Below are 16503 nucleotides of genomic sequence, written 5' to 3' on the forward strand. Positions count from 1 at the left end.
ACCCGCCAAACTGCCGACCTTCTGATCGACAAGCTCAGCGTCCTAACCCACTGAGCCACCGCGTCCCTTAGGAATATATTACTGCAATGCTATTAATGCATAGATAAAGAGGAGGGATGAATAAATACTTATACCTTAAAGAAGTCCTTGATGAGAATTAAGAGGATGGTCAAATAGGGCTAGAAAGAGCTGAAGTCCATAAGACTTAAAGATGCCAAGGTTGGACACGCCTGGTCTAAACAGATCTTTCTAATTCCATAATTCTATGAATCTATCATTAGCCATAACTCCAAATAGATGTATTCTGGTTTAGACTTCTCTGATTTTTTTTTAAAATATGTATTTTATGTGCATATTCTTTTTTATGTGAGAGAGAATGACCTCTGAATCACCCTTGAATTGAAGCCTCAAAAGCTATTGGAATCTGTCTCACTGTTGAATTTATTTTTTCTATGAGTGATAGACTCCTCATCTATCTTCACCCTGTCACCTTTCTTTGAAGGGACAATGCTTCCTGTTACACCTTGTAAACAGTGCAAAATGTAAGATAGTAGTTTACATTTGGGAATATACTGTATAGCATGTAGTGAATACACACCGTATATTATTAACAAGAGGTGTCAGAAAAATGTAGTTTGGAAAAGATCACATTTCTTAAAGCTTTACAATATTTGAAACAAGCTGTTTCCCTTCTTTTCCGTATTATGACAGAGGTTTTCTAACTTTGCAATACTGTACCTGTCTAAAATGATTAATGAATTATGAGACACTCCCACTAAAACTAAATAACCAGTGAATAAATTAAAAAAAAATCCTGCTGTGATTGGTGGAACATTTCGACAAGTGAATAGGTTCGTGGATTGAGCCATTTCTCAAAAATTGCTGGTTTTTTTTTAACATTTTAATCCCTCCTAGATGCTTGCTTTGGCATCACTCCTTCATTGGCTGAGCAAATTTGATCATTTAACCCCCTCCCCATTTACTAACTGCACCCTTGAGGGGGATTATGAGCCACAGTTTGACCACTCCAATCATAAAGCATTTTGAGGAAACTAATGTTTTATACTTACTGTAGCTGTATTTAAAGATTGTACAGGGAAGGTCTATGGCAGACATGTCAAACAAAAAGCCCGGGGGCCAGATTCGGCCCGCGAAGTGGTTTCATGCGGCCCGCAAAGCCATCCTGGAAACAGTGAGGGAACGGCCCCCACTGCCTTGGCCCTGGCCCAGAGACCCTCCTCCTGCCAGAGACCCTCAGATCTGTCCCACTCCTGCCTAGGCACCCTTGATGTGAACAATGTAGAGCTGGCCATGCCCACCCAGTAGGCCATACGCACTCTAGCCACGCCTACCCAGTAGGCCACGCCCACCTTGGCCATACCCATCCGGCCCCCTGAGGGCAACCGCAATGCTGATGCGGCCCTCAATGAAATTGAGTTTGACACCCCTGGTCTATGGCTTATATGTTCCAAAGATGCTTTTCCAAAAGGCAACTGGACTTTGGTGTTTTTTTTCTCTTGAAGACCTTTGGCTTCTCATCCAGGAAGCATCTTCTAAGCTTGTAAACATCTGCTAAGCTTGTAAGCCACCCTGAGTCTTCAGAGAAGGGCGGGATATAAACGAAATTAAAATAATTTTAAAAAAAATCTTCAGTTCTGACTGAATGGTGGGGCTTCAGAACTGAAGAAGCTTCCTGGATGAGAAGCAAAACGTCTTCAAGAGGAAAAAAAAAGAAAGCCCAGCTGCCTTTTGGAAAAGCACCTTTGGGACAACCATGACCTGGATGGCTGAGGATCTCCATAGACATCTATTGCTTATATATTTGACCGTTGTTCATTTAGCATCTTATTACATTCCTGTTGTGATTCAGGGTTAGCCTGTGGGTTCGGCAGTTGGGTCAGACGATTCAGAGGAGGAGGAGGAGGGGTTTGGAGAGCCTGCAGAGGACAGTTCTGAGGCTTTGCAGAGCTCTCAGCCAGGCCCCTCCCATCTGGTTACTACGCAGACCCAGCTGTGTGAGCCTGACAGCGTGGATGAAGATGACCCACAGCTGGCCCTGCTCAAGGACTCCCGACGCAGGAGGCAGTCAGTCAGGAGTAAACAAAGGAAGGAAGTGAGGCAGAGAGAAGCCACGCCTTGAACTGTTTAAAAGGGGAATGTGTGGGAGGGCTGGTTTGCTGAAGGCAACCGTTTGAATAGCTCCTGTTTTAGTGGTTCGTATTTTGTTTTGCTCAGTTTGCTCTGTTTTGGATCTGTTTTGCGTAAATAAATTTGGCGGGCATACTTCCAGCCTTTTTCCTTTTGTAAAGGGGTTGTACCTGCCTTTTCTGTAGGATGGAACAGAACAATTCCATAGAATGCACAGGTATAGTACAGGTGGTACCTTGCTCAATAGTAGTAACTGTGAGAGGGATCTCGGAGTCCCAGTGGACAATCACTTAAATATGAGCCAGCCGTGTGCTGCAGCTGCCAAAAAAGCCAACACAGTGCTAGGCTGTATTAACAGAGGGAGAGAATCAAGATCAAGTGAAGTACTAATACCACTTTTCAACGCCTTGGTAAGGCCACACCTGGAATACTGCATCCAGTTTTGGTCACCACGATGTAAAAAAGATGTTAAGACTCTAGAAAGAGTACAGAGAAGAGCAACAAAGATGATTGGGGGACTGGAGACTAAAACATATAGGGAACGGTTGCTGGAATTGGGTTATGTGTAGTTTAACGAAGAGAAGGGTGAGGGGTGACATGATAGCAGTGTTCCAATATCTCAGGGGCTACCACAAAGAAGAGGGAGCCAAGCTATTCTCCAAAGCACCTGAAAGCAGGACAAGAAGCAACGGATGGAAACTAGTCAAGGAGAGAAGCAACCTAGAACTAAGGAGAAACTTCCTGACAGTTAGAACAATTAACCAGTGGAACAACCTGCCTCCAGAAGTGGTGAATGCTTCAACACTGGAAGTTTTTAAGAAGAGACTGGCCAGCCATTTGTCTGAAATGGTATAGGGTTTCCTGCCTGAGCAGGGGGTTGGACTAGATGACCTCCAAGGTCCCTTCCAACTTATTATTATAGAGAACATTCAGTGGTGCACAGCATTTCACACTTGAACAATTGGTTCCTTCCACAGTTTAGAACAGTGTGCTGGCTTCGCTTGGCAGTGATATGTGGAAATCTCAGCAAGTCATTTTCTCCAAAATGAATACTAGTATGACATTAATCCTTATCAAGGACAACCTTGACGGATGCCAGAATCATCCAGAGATGCCAGCTAAGTCTAAATGTCTACAAAAAATGGGAGTACTTCAGCAGACTTTTAATTCTAGTTTCCTCTGGATAATGCAGAACCTACAGTTAAAGTTGACATATACAGAGTAACACACACACACACACACACACACACACACACACACAAATACAGACACATAAATATGTCAGCATAAGAAAGTTGTAAGGATCAGCCATAATTAAGTGGCAGAATATGGACACAAGACATAGGAAAGATCTCTCACTAACCTAGGAAGGAGGAACTATACGGAGTCCTCGACTTATGACCACAATAGAGCCCACAGTTTCTGTTCTCAAGTGAGACAGTAGTTAAGTGAGTTTTGCCCCATTTTATGACAGTTGTTAAATGAATCTGGCTACCCCATTGAATTTGCTTGTCAAAAGTTTGCAAAAGGTGATCACATGACCTTGGGACACAAGCAACGGTCATAAATGTGAACCAGATGCCGACATCGGAATTGCGATCACGTGACCACAGGGATGCTGCAAAGGTCGTAACTATGAAGAATGGTCGTAAGTCACATTTTTCAGTGCCATTGTAACTTTGAATGGTGACTAAATGAACTGTTGTAAGTTGAGGACTACTGGTATACCAAAGGGGAGTAGCAAATCTTCAGGCAATTCCCAGTACCTTACAGGTAGTGCTCGACTTGACAGCCACAACTGAGATCGGAATTTCGGTTGCTAAGCAAAGCGGTTGTTCAGTGAGTCAAGTTAAGCCCAATTTTGCGACCTTTTTGCCATGGTTGATAAGTGAATCACTGCAGTTAAGTGAATCACGTGGTCGTTAAGCAAATCTGGCTTCCCCCATTGACTCTGCTCGTGGAGATAGCTGGGAAGGTTGGATCTGACCCCAGGATGCTGCAATTATCAGACATGCCAACTGACAAGTGCCCAAATTATGAACATGTGATCCTAGGAATACTGTGACCGTTGTAAGTGCAAGGAATACTTGAATAGTCACTTTTTTTTCAGCGCTGTTGTAACTTCGAATACTCACTAAATGAATGTTTCTAAGTCTTACAGTTCATTGAGTGACCATTCAAAGTTACAAAGTCGCTGAAAAAAGTGACTCATGACCATTTTTCACACTTACGACCATTGCAGCCTCCCCGTGGTCCCGTGATCAAAATTCAGATGTTTGAGAACTGACTCACATTTATGACGGTTGCAGTGTGCCCGGGGTCATGGGATCACCTTTTTACGACTTTCTGACAAGCAAAGTCAATGGGGAAGCCAGATTCACTTAACAACCCTGATGCTAATTTAACAGCTGCAGGGATTCCCTTAGCAACGGTGGCGAGAAAGGTTGGTAAAATGGAGCAAAACTCCCTTAACAAACGTTTCGCTTAGCAACAGAAATGTTGGGCTCCACTGTGGTCGTAAGTCGAGGACTACCTGTAGTTCCTCTTTCCTGTACTTGTATTGTGTTCTTTGCACAGAACACAGTCTAAAAAATTGGATCCTGCTAACTTTCTGCAGCTGAAACTCTGCTGATTGAAATTCAGCAAGCAGAGCTTCGCTTTCCATTATGGCAATTGAAACCTTCCAGTGGAATTATGTCTTTCTTAGACCTTGTCCACACGGAGGATTTTGGCAGTCCCACAAACCTCTTTGGATGTGCTGGCACTGATACAAAGCCCCAAGGGCAGGAACGCTGCACCTGTGTAAACTGTTGAAGGATACCAGAGGCTTCATATTAGGAAAATTGTGATGGGTGAGAAGCTATTTATTTCTGCCTTTGATCTTGTCCTCCAAGGCCTGGTCCTTTCATTGCCAACACTCAAGTCTCCCATTTACTTTCTTAACACTGGAAGAAGCAAACAGTTCTAACATAGGTAAGGAGAGGACGAACAGCCATCTGAGCCAGATTTGCCTGTAATTTGCAAGTTGACATGATTTACTCCCCTTTTCTTGATGTAATTATAATTAGGAAAGATTAAAAAAAACAAATTGCTACTTTTTAGATAGCATTGTTTGTGATTTCTCAAGGCCAGAGCAGCAATAAGTGTCTTCCAGATGTTTTGGGATGGGCTCTTTTGATTTATAATTGTAATAAAATTGTCGGACACTCCAGACCCCTAATCTTAAGAGAGAGGAAATAAGTTTACTTTTTCTAAGCATTATTTATGTACTTCTACTTCCAAGGTTAATCACTTTTTTCTAAACAACCTCGACCTGAAGACTATAAACAAACTGAGTCACAGTGTGTACATTTGAATAAACATATTATAATATTAGGAGTTTTGTTCTAGTTTCCTTCCCTATCACTTCATAAGGTCAAGGGAATAGAATGTGTTTTTATATTCCTAAAGGATATGTCACGTACACCTGTCCTACTTTTAAGAGCTTTACAAATAGTAACAGTTATAAAGGAATGGCAAGTTCAAAAACCTGTTTTTCCCACTCCCTTCTATCTTCTTTGTTTCTTAAAAGAAGGACAATACAGGTAGTCCTCGACTTGTAAACTATTCACTTAAGAACTGTTCCAAGTTACAACGACACTGAAAAAAGTGAATTACACCCCATCCTTGCACTTATGACATCTTCGCATCTCACAGTCAAATGCTCAAAATCAGGTGTTTTGGCAACTGGCATGTACTTACACAGTTGCAGTATTCAGGGGTCACATGATCACCATTTGTGACCTTCCCATGAGTTTTCTCTCTCTCCCTCCCTCTCTCTTTCTCTCCCTCCCCCCCTCTCTCTGATCTTCTGCTCACCTGGCAAGCTGGCTTCACGCTGTTCTCTGACAAGCTGACACACATTCTTATTGGGCTAGCTCTCCTGCCCTGCTTTCTGCTGCTTGCTGCTTCCTGTGGAGATGCAGCAAAGGCAGGAGCCCTGCCCAATAAGCTTGTCAGCTTCTCTGAGAGCAGCGCGAGGCCACGCTCTTTTTTACACACACACACACACACACACACACACATACAGAGAGGGGGGTAGAGGGAGAAGGGAAGCGCAAGTGCCTCTCTCTGTCTCTCTCTCTCTCTCTGCAAATGGCCAAGCATGACTAGGAGCCGCAGGAGAAGGCTGAAAGAGCCGCATGCGGCTCCAGAGCCGTGGGTTGCCAACACATGTGTTAAGACGATTACAGCGAAATCCTGAATACTAAATGAAACTGAAATCTATGGAACAGTTTTTTTAGGTAAGGCAGAATTATCTTATGAATGTGGCTAAAATGTTATCTCAAGGATGAATTTAGAAGTTAGCTTTCAGTAAATTACCATTTTTGTCCTATTCCATACCTGCTGTAACAAACCATATTCCTTTTCAGTTTTTGTAAGCCTTGAATATACACTGAGTATTTTGAAATGTACTAAATAAGTATGAGATAATTTTATTAAACTCTCCAAGAAGAATATGTTTTCTTATTTAATTATCATGTTGAACAAATTGTGGGAAAAAATAACCAACTAACCCAAAGTCAGCTTTGGCATAGCCTTGTAAATAAAAGTAGACATGTTCCTAAACATTAGACATTATTAATTGCTTTTCTGTGATCTGAAAAGCATGGAAGGGGAAGAAGGAAACTTTTGTAGAAATTTCCTGGGAATGTGTAATTTACCAAAGCTTCACAGGACTGTAATTTTTAAGACTGATTTACAAAAAGTAACCTAACATTTCTAATTTTTCAGGATATTGGACAATTATTTTCCTATAGTGTAGATATTTCATATTACCATTTTGACTATGGAGGTGAGAATATCTTAAAGAGGATGCTCAATATAGCTTTATGCAACAATATCAGAATAGTCAATTTTGTGGCTCAAGGACAAGTTTAATTTTAGACTCTCTGAGTTCTTCTGATTATGCCCAAGAACTAATCTTCTTATAATGCAACCAAGTATAATAGAGCTAGCTGATGTAGTGTTTAAGAGGTAGAAACCAAAGGTGCTTTTTCAAGAGGTAACTGGACTTTCTTGTTTTTCTTTGTTCTCCTGTTGAAAAAGCACCTTTGGGACAACCATGACTTGGATGACTGAGAATCTCCATAGACAGGGAGAAGCCAACTTGGAATTTATCCTCAACCATGGAAGCTCCCTCATTATCCCTCACCCCTCATCCTATCTCCTTAGAAGGTTTTGTAGAGAAAAACTATGGAAGAACTGCTATGTATTGTATGTTGGCTTGAACCAATAGTGTAGCCAAAAGAAAGCAAATGCAATCCAATGTAAGTATTGTGCCTAGTTCAAGAGAAATCACAGTTGCTTTTTATTCTACATTGGTCAGACCATAACAAGAATACTGTATCCAGTTCCATATATTGCATATTAAAGATCAACTTAGAGGTTTAGAAGAAAAAAAACCCTATAAGGAACATGAGATGTTTTCAAAAGTACTGAAGACATGATAGATGTCTTCAGGCATTAGAAAGATTGAGGTGTAGAAGACATACATAGTTGTTCCAGAAGACAGGATAAAAAACAATGGATTTAAATCACATGGAAGGTGGACCTCAGAGAAAACTGCCTAATAATAAGAGCTGGTCAACAGTGGAACAAACTTGCCTCAGAAAATGGTGGATTCTGCTCATATGTTTTAACAAAGGCTAATTAACCATCTGTCAGAGATACTATGAGATGGATTTCTACACTGGGTTAGAAGTTTCATGAAATGTCTTCTATCCCATGATTCTTTGATGATGTGATTCTGAACGCAAGATAGGACAAAATTAATGCATCATGGAAAACAAACCTTGAGCCAAGAACTAAGAGTCATAGTGTAACTGTCGTAGAATCTTAAGAGGTTCATTTGCTTTGTCCAAGTTTGCAATGGGAGCGCCTGATAAAAACATAGTGGACCAACTGTGTAAAGATGTAAAAGAAAAAAACAACAACCCTCTGATAATTCTGTGCACATCTATGCAGCTAGTCAAAAGTGCAAGTTAAAAAAAGAGTATGAACATTCACACCTGGACAGATGAATTAACCTATGCTTTGTTATTTAGGCTATACCAGAAATAAAAGCCAATGACCACAAACCATTAATTCTCAATTGCAAATTTCTTGACTACAGATATATTCCCTGGCTCCCAGGAAGAAAATGATGTTAAGAAAACTGCTATAAATTTTGCCCTTACAGCTTTGGTGATATTCCCATCAACCTAGTTTTCAAATTGCCAGAAGCGAATGCGTGAGACTTGGTAGCACACGGGTACTACAGTCTACCTGCAGAGTTACTAACAAGAAAAATAGCTAATGTGAATTGTATTTTTATAGCCTTGAATTGTACCAATAGGAAGTGTAGGTAATTTCTTGTTAAATCCAGAGCAATCCAGACAGTCATCTTCTTACCCTACATAATATATCACCTTTCACTATTATTCTCCTATTGATTTCCTATGATTTATCAATTGTTGTTTATAACTTATGTTTAATGATTGTAACTATGATTACGACCTATGACCTATTACTTCTTGTTTATATGTACACTGTGAGCTTATGCACTGGAGACAAATTCCTTGTGTGTCTGATCGCACTTGGCCAATAAAGTATTCTATTCTACTCTGTTCTGTTCTGTTCTATTCTCTATTTCCCTGTCATACTTTCAGCTCTAGACGTACAAAAATACCACCATAAAAGATCCAAATCTCCAGATGTAGAGAATCCCTGAAACATCTGTTTTCTGCATCTGTGTGAGCTGCTACTTAGGGTCACATAAACATACACAGCTTTATTTGTAGAAAATTGCTGGTCCTCTCCATTGCCTCCACGTGAACAAAAATAAGAGAATGCTATTTTGTAGTCCATCGAATCTGCACTTATTATCAGAGAAATGCTGGAAGAGAGAGTAACAGTAGCTATTGGCTAGCAGAAATAAATAATATGTTTGGCAGAATAAATTCATCAACCATTTCTTTCCCCCCCCCCTTAGGAAAGACAGTATCAGTGATTCTTTTTTTCTTAAGGAATAATGGGAAGCTTTTTGAAGCAACTCCTACATCTGTGAAAACTTCATGCAATTTTCCCAGGAAATCTGCAGTTCCAAGTTCCTAGAGATGGATCACTGTTCTGAATTGATGGTCCACCAATACAGGACTCTGGATAAGTAATATCTGGAACATTTTTTTCTCAATCTGGCACCTTCCAACTATTTAATTTCAAATACCGAGAACCCCAATCAACACAAGAGTTTACATTCAAAATAGTGGGAAGTCCAAAAGTCAGAAATGGCTGATTGTCTGCGTTAAAATGGTTCTTAACAAATCAAAATTCTTGAGCACTACATATGTAGTAACTCACACTTTTTGGTATCTTTAACTCGATCCTGTGATCATCCCTAATAGTCAGTAGTGCATAAGACCAGTGTTTCACAATCTTGGCAACTTTAAAGTATGGGGACTTCAATTCCCAGAATTCCCACCCAGCATGCAACTGCTTCCCTTTATGTCGGGGATGTCAAACTGCCAGCCAGCAGAACGGATGCATCATAGCGAAACCGTGCCTATCCCGTTGCCGTCAATGGCAAAAGAGATGCGATACGTTGTGACACATCATGTGACGTTGTGAGTTTGACACCCCTGTTCTATGTTCTGTCCCAAACAGTTGCTGTTTGAAAATATACTGTCCGTGAGAATGCATATTTCATGTGCATAGACCTATTCTCCACAAACATATATATTTCTGTATTAAATGTTGTCTATGTAGGTGGATGTAGTTATAATAAGCTAATTACGGTATTCTTCCTATCTCTGCGTTAGGGACAATATAGGTAGTCCTCAACTTATTACTTTTGTTTAACAACTGTTCAAAGTTAAGATGCCCTAAGAAAAAATGCTTTATGTCCTATAATCACATTTAAGTCCATTCTACCATCCGGGGGGGGGGGGTTCATATAATTACAGATCAGGTGCAGTTTACATGATCATGATTTGCAACTTATTTGCAGGTTTTAGGCAAAAAAACCTCCATTGGCGTAGCTGGATTTGTTTAATAACCACAGTGATTTGCATTACAACCACTATAAAAATGGTAATAAAATCAGATCTGGTCACATCGTAATTTGACTTATGACCACACTGACGTACAACCAAAATTCAAATGTGGTCATAAATCAAGGACTACCTGTATGTTTGTCAGGAGAAAAATGGTGGGAAGCCGTGCAAATATTTTACAGTTATTTTAACACAAACCTAAATCTAGATAGAATGACCCTTGCCATTTTCTAAACTAGCCTTTCATCTATTCTTTAACTGCAGCCAGGAATGAAATTAGATTATGACATTCTTGCAAAACATGCCTATGTGTAAATATGTGTACACCAAAAGCAAAACCAAGCTCTAGGAAGCCACTCAATATTTTATTTTCTAAGAAGGTGTCTGGAAGGCTATATAGGATAACAGAATATAATAGAGTTGGAAGGGACCTTGGAGGTCTTCTAGTTCAACCCCCTGCTCAGGCAGGAAACCTTATATCATTTCAGACAAATGGTTGTCCAATCTCTTCTTAAAAATCTGCAGGGATGGCGTTACCACAACTTCTAAAAGAAGCTTTTACACTGGTTATTTGTTCTAAATGTCAGGAAATTTCTCCTCAGTTCTAGGTGGCTTCTCTCCTCGATTAGTTTCATTCCATTGCTTCTTGACCTGCCTTCAGGTGATTTGGAGAATAGGTTGACCCCCTACTTTTTGTGGCAATATAGTATATATAGGGGCCAATATTTATTTTAGGCAATATAGTTGTCTGAGGATGGTGGTTTACTTTGTAGAATATTAGCTTTCTGCTCACTTTTTAAATGAAAAAAAACATTACATGGGGCAAAAACCTTGGTGGGTGCCCAATTCCCTAATGGGGTCTATGGATATTTTCTTGGCACCAACCAAAGTCCCCACCCCGTATAATTTTATAATGTCTACTCAAAGCAGAGATGCTTAGAGAGTATGGCTAAAAAAAGAAAAGTCAAGATGGCAGCCATAATGGTGTGATTCAAGTTCTGCCTTTTTTATGTGCAATGCATCACTCATATAAAACATGCACAATTTCAACTGCAGATATCTTGACTTTTTTTGACCTTCCCTATCACAACATCCTTGCTTTGAAAGAGCTCTCACTGCCTTAATTTGAAGGAAGACTGTCTACAGCAGAATTTTCCAGCTTTAGAAACTTTAAGATGCATGGCTGGCTGGGGAATTCTGGGAACTGAAGTCCACGCCTTTTAAAGTTGTCATGGTTGGGAAGCCTTGATGTAAGGAAATTTTTAGAATGGAGATGGAAATAATTGGCTATCCAAAGACCTCCATGCCCACTTCTACCATTGAAGTCCCTCTGAATGGGGACAATATTGGCATCAAATGGCAATTTTGGACCACTGGAGGTGCTTTGGTGGGCTGAACGACAGACACGAAGGCTCTTTAAAGAAGAATTGCGGTGATTTTGCTGCTAATGTTTTGCAGTATCCACTAGCAATTCTTAGGCCTGTTAGCTGCTGGTTTATCTGATGCTCTCAAACGATCAACGATTCGTCATCTACAACATAAAAGCAGAAGATCCCCAAGGCAACATAAAAACATAACTAAAAAAACATCATCACCAGATGGGCCTAAGAAACATCTTAATGTCCATTCGGTGCCCAAAGTCCTATTCGAAGAGGAGTTTTTTTGTCTTCCAAGCACATTCAAGGGGGTCTGGAAGCTTTAAGGACAACCAGTGCAGTTCCTGAAATATCTGCTTTATACTGCACAAACCGATCAGGGTCACTTGGCCCACAGAGCTCCCCCCTGGGATGTGTGTGGGTCCTACCTCACGATGTGCCAGACAGCTTTGAAGAACTGCGGTTGTGGTCTACTCACTGGGTTGCAGGGGAGAGATTTAGAGCGGATTGTCCTGACTGATGCTGGTTTTTTGTTTTCCCCGTTTCCCATTCTACATTATACTCTGAATATTGTTTAGAGTTCTGAGCTGTCCAATGTCACCCTGATTTGGGCAGCATCTAAATCAGGGGTGTCAAACTCAATTTCATTGAGGGCCGCATCAGCATTGCGGTTGCCCTCAGGGGGCTGGGTGGGCGTGGTCTACTGGGTGGGTGTGGCTAGAGTGCATATGGCTTACTGGGTGGGCATGGCCAGCTCTACATCGTTCGCATCAAGGGTGCCTATGGGGGCCTGGGCAGGAGTGGGACAGATCTGAGGGTCTCTGGCAGGAGGAGGGTTTCTGGGCCAGGGCCAAGGCAGTGGGGGCCGTTTCCTCACTGTTTCCAGGATGGCTTCGCGGGCCGCATGAAACCACTTCGCGGGCCGGATCCGGCCACCCTGGGCCTTGTGTTTGACATGTCTGATCTAAATCTAAGGAAACAAACCAACACTGGGCAGCTTTTTTTTAAAAAGTAAAATGCAGTTTTGCAAAATCCCTGGGAATCTAGGCAGGTGATGGGAGGCAAAGGTTTTCCTGATGCCATCCTCCACCTGATGCTCAAGAGATCAAAAGAGGCTATCCAAACTGGCTTTTCGCTCCCTCCCTCCCTCCATGTGTGTGTGTGTGTGTGTGTGTGTGTGTGTGTGTGTGTGTCTGTCTGTACACTTGCATGTGCACACAAAACCCTCTGAAACTAAAGATGAAGTTCACCCTGTTCCAGATGATGACTGGGTAACAGTCATTTCTGGGCCTCTTCTGTCCCATCCAGGCCCTCTCAGCCTGCGAGGCAGGTCACAGTCACCAGAAAAGACTTAGAGGTGAGTTTTCTTTAGGCAAGAGTTCAGCCTTAGCATTGCCCCCCCCTTAAAAGCCCCAACTTTGCTCCAGATTCCCACAATTCCATTACAGGCAGAGGATGGGGACCGCTCAAGTCAGAAAGCCAGTGGAGGCTACCCAAACGCCTGGTTTGGCTCCATAAACCTTGATATGGAAAGCTGTGGTTTATTATTTGCATTCTGAAGCTCAGTCGGAGTTAGGATTTGCAGGTTTGTTGTTTTGGGGAAAATAGGAGGAGGAGGAGGACATGTTGGATACAACAGAATAAAAGATTTGGAAGGGACCTTGGAGGTCTTCTAGTCCAACCCCCTGCTCAGGCAGGAAACCCTGTCCAATCTCTTCCTAAAAACTTCCAGTGTTGGAATGCTCAACTTCTGAAGGCAAGTTGTTTCACAGATTAATTGTTCCAACTGTCAGGAAATTTCTCCTTAGTTCTGCTTCTCTCCTTGATTAGTCTCCACACATTACTTCCTGTACCGCCTTCAGGAGCTTTGGAGAATAGCCTGACTCCCTCTTCATTGTGTCAGCCTCTGAGATATTGGAACACTGCTATCCTGTCACCCCCTACTCTTCTCTTTATTAAACTAGACATACCCAATTCTAGCAACTGTTCTTATAGCCTCTGGTCCCCTAATCATCTTTGCTGCTCTTCTCTGCACTCTTTCTAGACTAGAGTCTCAACATCTTTTTTACATCCTGGTGACCAAAACAGGATGCAGTATTCCAAGAGTGGCCTTACCAAGGCATTGTAAAGTGGTATTAACATTTCACGTGATCTTGATTCTTTCCCTCTGTTAATGCAGCCTAGCACTGTGTTGGCTTTTTTTGGCAACTGCAGCACACTGCTGGCTCATATTGAAGTGATTGTCCACTAGGACTCCAAGTGCACTACTACTAGGACTCTCACAGTTACAATAAAGGCGGGTTGTAAGTAAGTAAATAAATACTAAATAAAAATAAAATTTAGAGATGGGCTCCAGAATCGGCATGCTCAAACAACCAAATCGCCATTTAAAAAAAAAGAGAAAGAAAGAAAGAAAGAAAGAAAGAAAGAAAGAAAGAAAGAAAGAAAGAAAGAAAGAAAGAAAGAAAGAAAGAAAGAAAGAAAAATCTACCCAGAGCAAATCTTTGGCCTTCGGCTGCCCAGAAGGTGCCGAAACGGTAAAGTGATTGTCCACTAGGACTCCAACTGCACTACTACTAGGACTCTCACAGTTACAATAAAGGCGGGTTGTAAGTAAGTAAGTAAATAAATAATAAATAAAAATAAAATTTAAAGACGGGCGGCAGAATCGGCATGGTCAAACAACCAAATCGCCATTTAAAAAAAGAAAGAAAGAGAAAGAAAGAAAGAAAGAAAGAAAGAAAGAAAGAAAGAAAGAAAGAAAGAAAGAAAGAAAGAAAGAAAGAAAGAAAGAAATCTACCCAGAGCCAATCTTTGGCCTTCGGCTACCCAGAAGGTGCCGAAACGGTCAAGGAAAAGAAACGAAAAGCACGCAACTCACCGCAATCAGGGCTGGATTCCTGGGCTCGCCCCCAGCGGCGGCGCTGGGCTGCTGCTCCCCGTTGATCCCATTCCTGCCACCCGCGCTCCCGTTGCTGATCAGCTGCTGGGGATAGTAGTCTGCCGCCGGGGGCGCTGCGGCGTTAGCAGAAGCCGCCGCGGCGGCGCTGCTGCTGCTGCTGCTGCCTCCGGCGCTCCCTGCAGCTGCCGCCGCCGCCGCCTTGCTGTGCTTGCTTCCCTTCCGGGCCGCCTGACCGTGCTGGACAAGGTTGAGAAGCTGCAAGGTGTTCTCCCGTTCGCGATCCGAGCTCTCGGCCCTGCCCCGCTCGTAGCGCCCCTCGCAGGTCAAGTGGTGTTGGCGGCAAACGGCGATGCGCGCCCGGAGCCTCTCCACGATCGCGCTGTGCACCCGCGGGGGTGCCGCCGCCGCCGCTGCCGCCATCGAGCCTCCTCCTCCTCCTCCTCCTCCAAGGAGACCCAGGGCTTGAGGGGGCGCCGTATCCCCCATCCCGACGGGCCGGACGCCTCCTCGCCCTCGCTTGGCTCTTTTCCCAACCGGAGATCGCGGCTTTCTCACGCTGACATGAGTGGAGGGAGTCGCTCGGCCAGCTCCAGATCGGATTTTTTTTTTGGTTGGTTTTTTTTTTGGGCTTTCCTTTTTATTTCCTCTGGCCCCGCTGGCTCGGCTTGCCCCCAACCCCCCGGTAGGGCAACCCGAAGTCAGCCCCCTCCCCCTTTACGAGTTATGATCCTTCCTGACAGCCAAGGAAAGACGGATTGACAGGGTTTTGTTTGTTTGTTTGTTTTCGCGCAAAGAACTACAGAAAACCCACCGAAATCCTTTGGGGAAGATTTGTTAGCCCGGGAGCGCAACTCATCTCAGAGGTTTGGGGGGAAATAAGAAGGAAAGAAGGAAGGAATTGAGCAGGATCCATTCCACAGATGCAGAACCGCCACAGAATTGCAAAAAAAAAAAAACAAAAAAACAAAAACCCGGTGGAGAAATTGACGAGAGGGTGGGAGACGGTCCCCCCACCTTTTTTTTCCTCCCAAAAAACGTCCGGAGCTGTACGGAATCCTTTAAAAAAATATTCTGTTTTCTCCTTGATTCTTAATAATACGGGAGGTGTTGGAAGTTAAATCACTTTCCCAGAAGCGATTCTGCTGGTGTTTCCTTTAAATCCTCCCCCAAAGTTGAGAGATGCTTTCCAAAAGGGAGAGAAAGTTAGTGGGGATCGTAGTAACCGGGATCACCGTATCCCAACGAGTGCAAAAGGCTGGCTGAAAGCGGGCGGCGGCGGCGGCGTCGGCGTCCCCCGAAAAAAGGGAGAGCGCGGAAAAGAAAAAAGAAAAAGGCGAGGAGGACACGAGGTGGAAGAAAAGTTGCTGGCGGAATCCCTAAGTCAGAAGGGGGCGGGAAAAGAGGGGAGGGGGCCGAGACCGACCAAGGGTTGAACTACTCCGCTCTCTCCCTCCGACGCTTCTTCCAGCCGCCTGTCGTCCGAACTCCTTCGATCCGCGTCCAGATCCGCCGGCTTGTTTCTCTTCCTCGGGATCCGGCAAAAAAATACAAAAAAACAAAAAACAGACGCAAGGCAAATGGGCCAAAACAAACACACACACACACACACACACACACACAGCCAAAAGAACAGAAATCCGGAGTTTTCAGGAGCTTCTCTCGCTCCGTGCAATAAAGAAAAATAAAAGCGGTTTGAGGGGGAAAAGAAAAAAAAGTGAGAGAGAGAGAGAGAGAGAGAGTGAGAAATCTTTCAGGCTTCTGCAGCCCGGCGCTTACCGCGGCCCCCGCGCCCGAAGCTGCAGGGCGAAAAGAGACCTCCCTCCGCGTCTGGGGGAAAAGCGATTTTCCAAAAAAGCGATCCCGAAACTTACAAACTGCCAGCTTTCTGCCTCCAGAGCGGAGCGAGCCAGTGAGGTTTCATCCCTCCCTGATCGGAGATCGCGGGCAGATCGTTCTCTCTTTCTTTCCGGAATTTTTTTTTTTTTTTTGGCACTAGCTTCCCCCT

The 16503-nt window shown here is 43.2% G+C and overlaps 1 protein-coding gene across 1 annotated transcript in view; it reads right to left on the reverse strand.

Moving 5' to 3' along the window:
- MAML2 (mastermind like transcriptional coactivator 2) overlaps positions 1 to 16503 on the reverse strand; it is a gene marked incomplete at its 3' end in the record, with an annotated part of 209528 nt that extends 193025 nt beyond the window's left edge. The window contains exon 1 of the mRNA XM_081326281.1: positions 14478 to 16503. Coding sequence (XP_081182407.1) covers positions 14478 to 14984 — 507 coding nt within the window. The 5' untranslated portion in view covers positions 14985 to 16503. The remainder of the gene's footprint in view (positions 1 to 14477) is intronic.

Source organism: Vipera berus (genome assembly GCF_964194415.1).
Source record: "Vipera berus genome assembly, chromosome: 4".
Classification (NCBI taxonomy): domain Eukaryota; kingdom Metazoa; phylum Chordata; class Lepidosauria; order Squamata; family Viperidae; genus Vipera; species Vipera berus.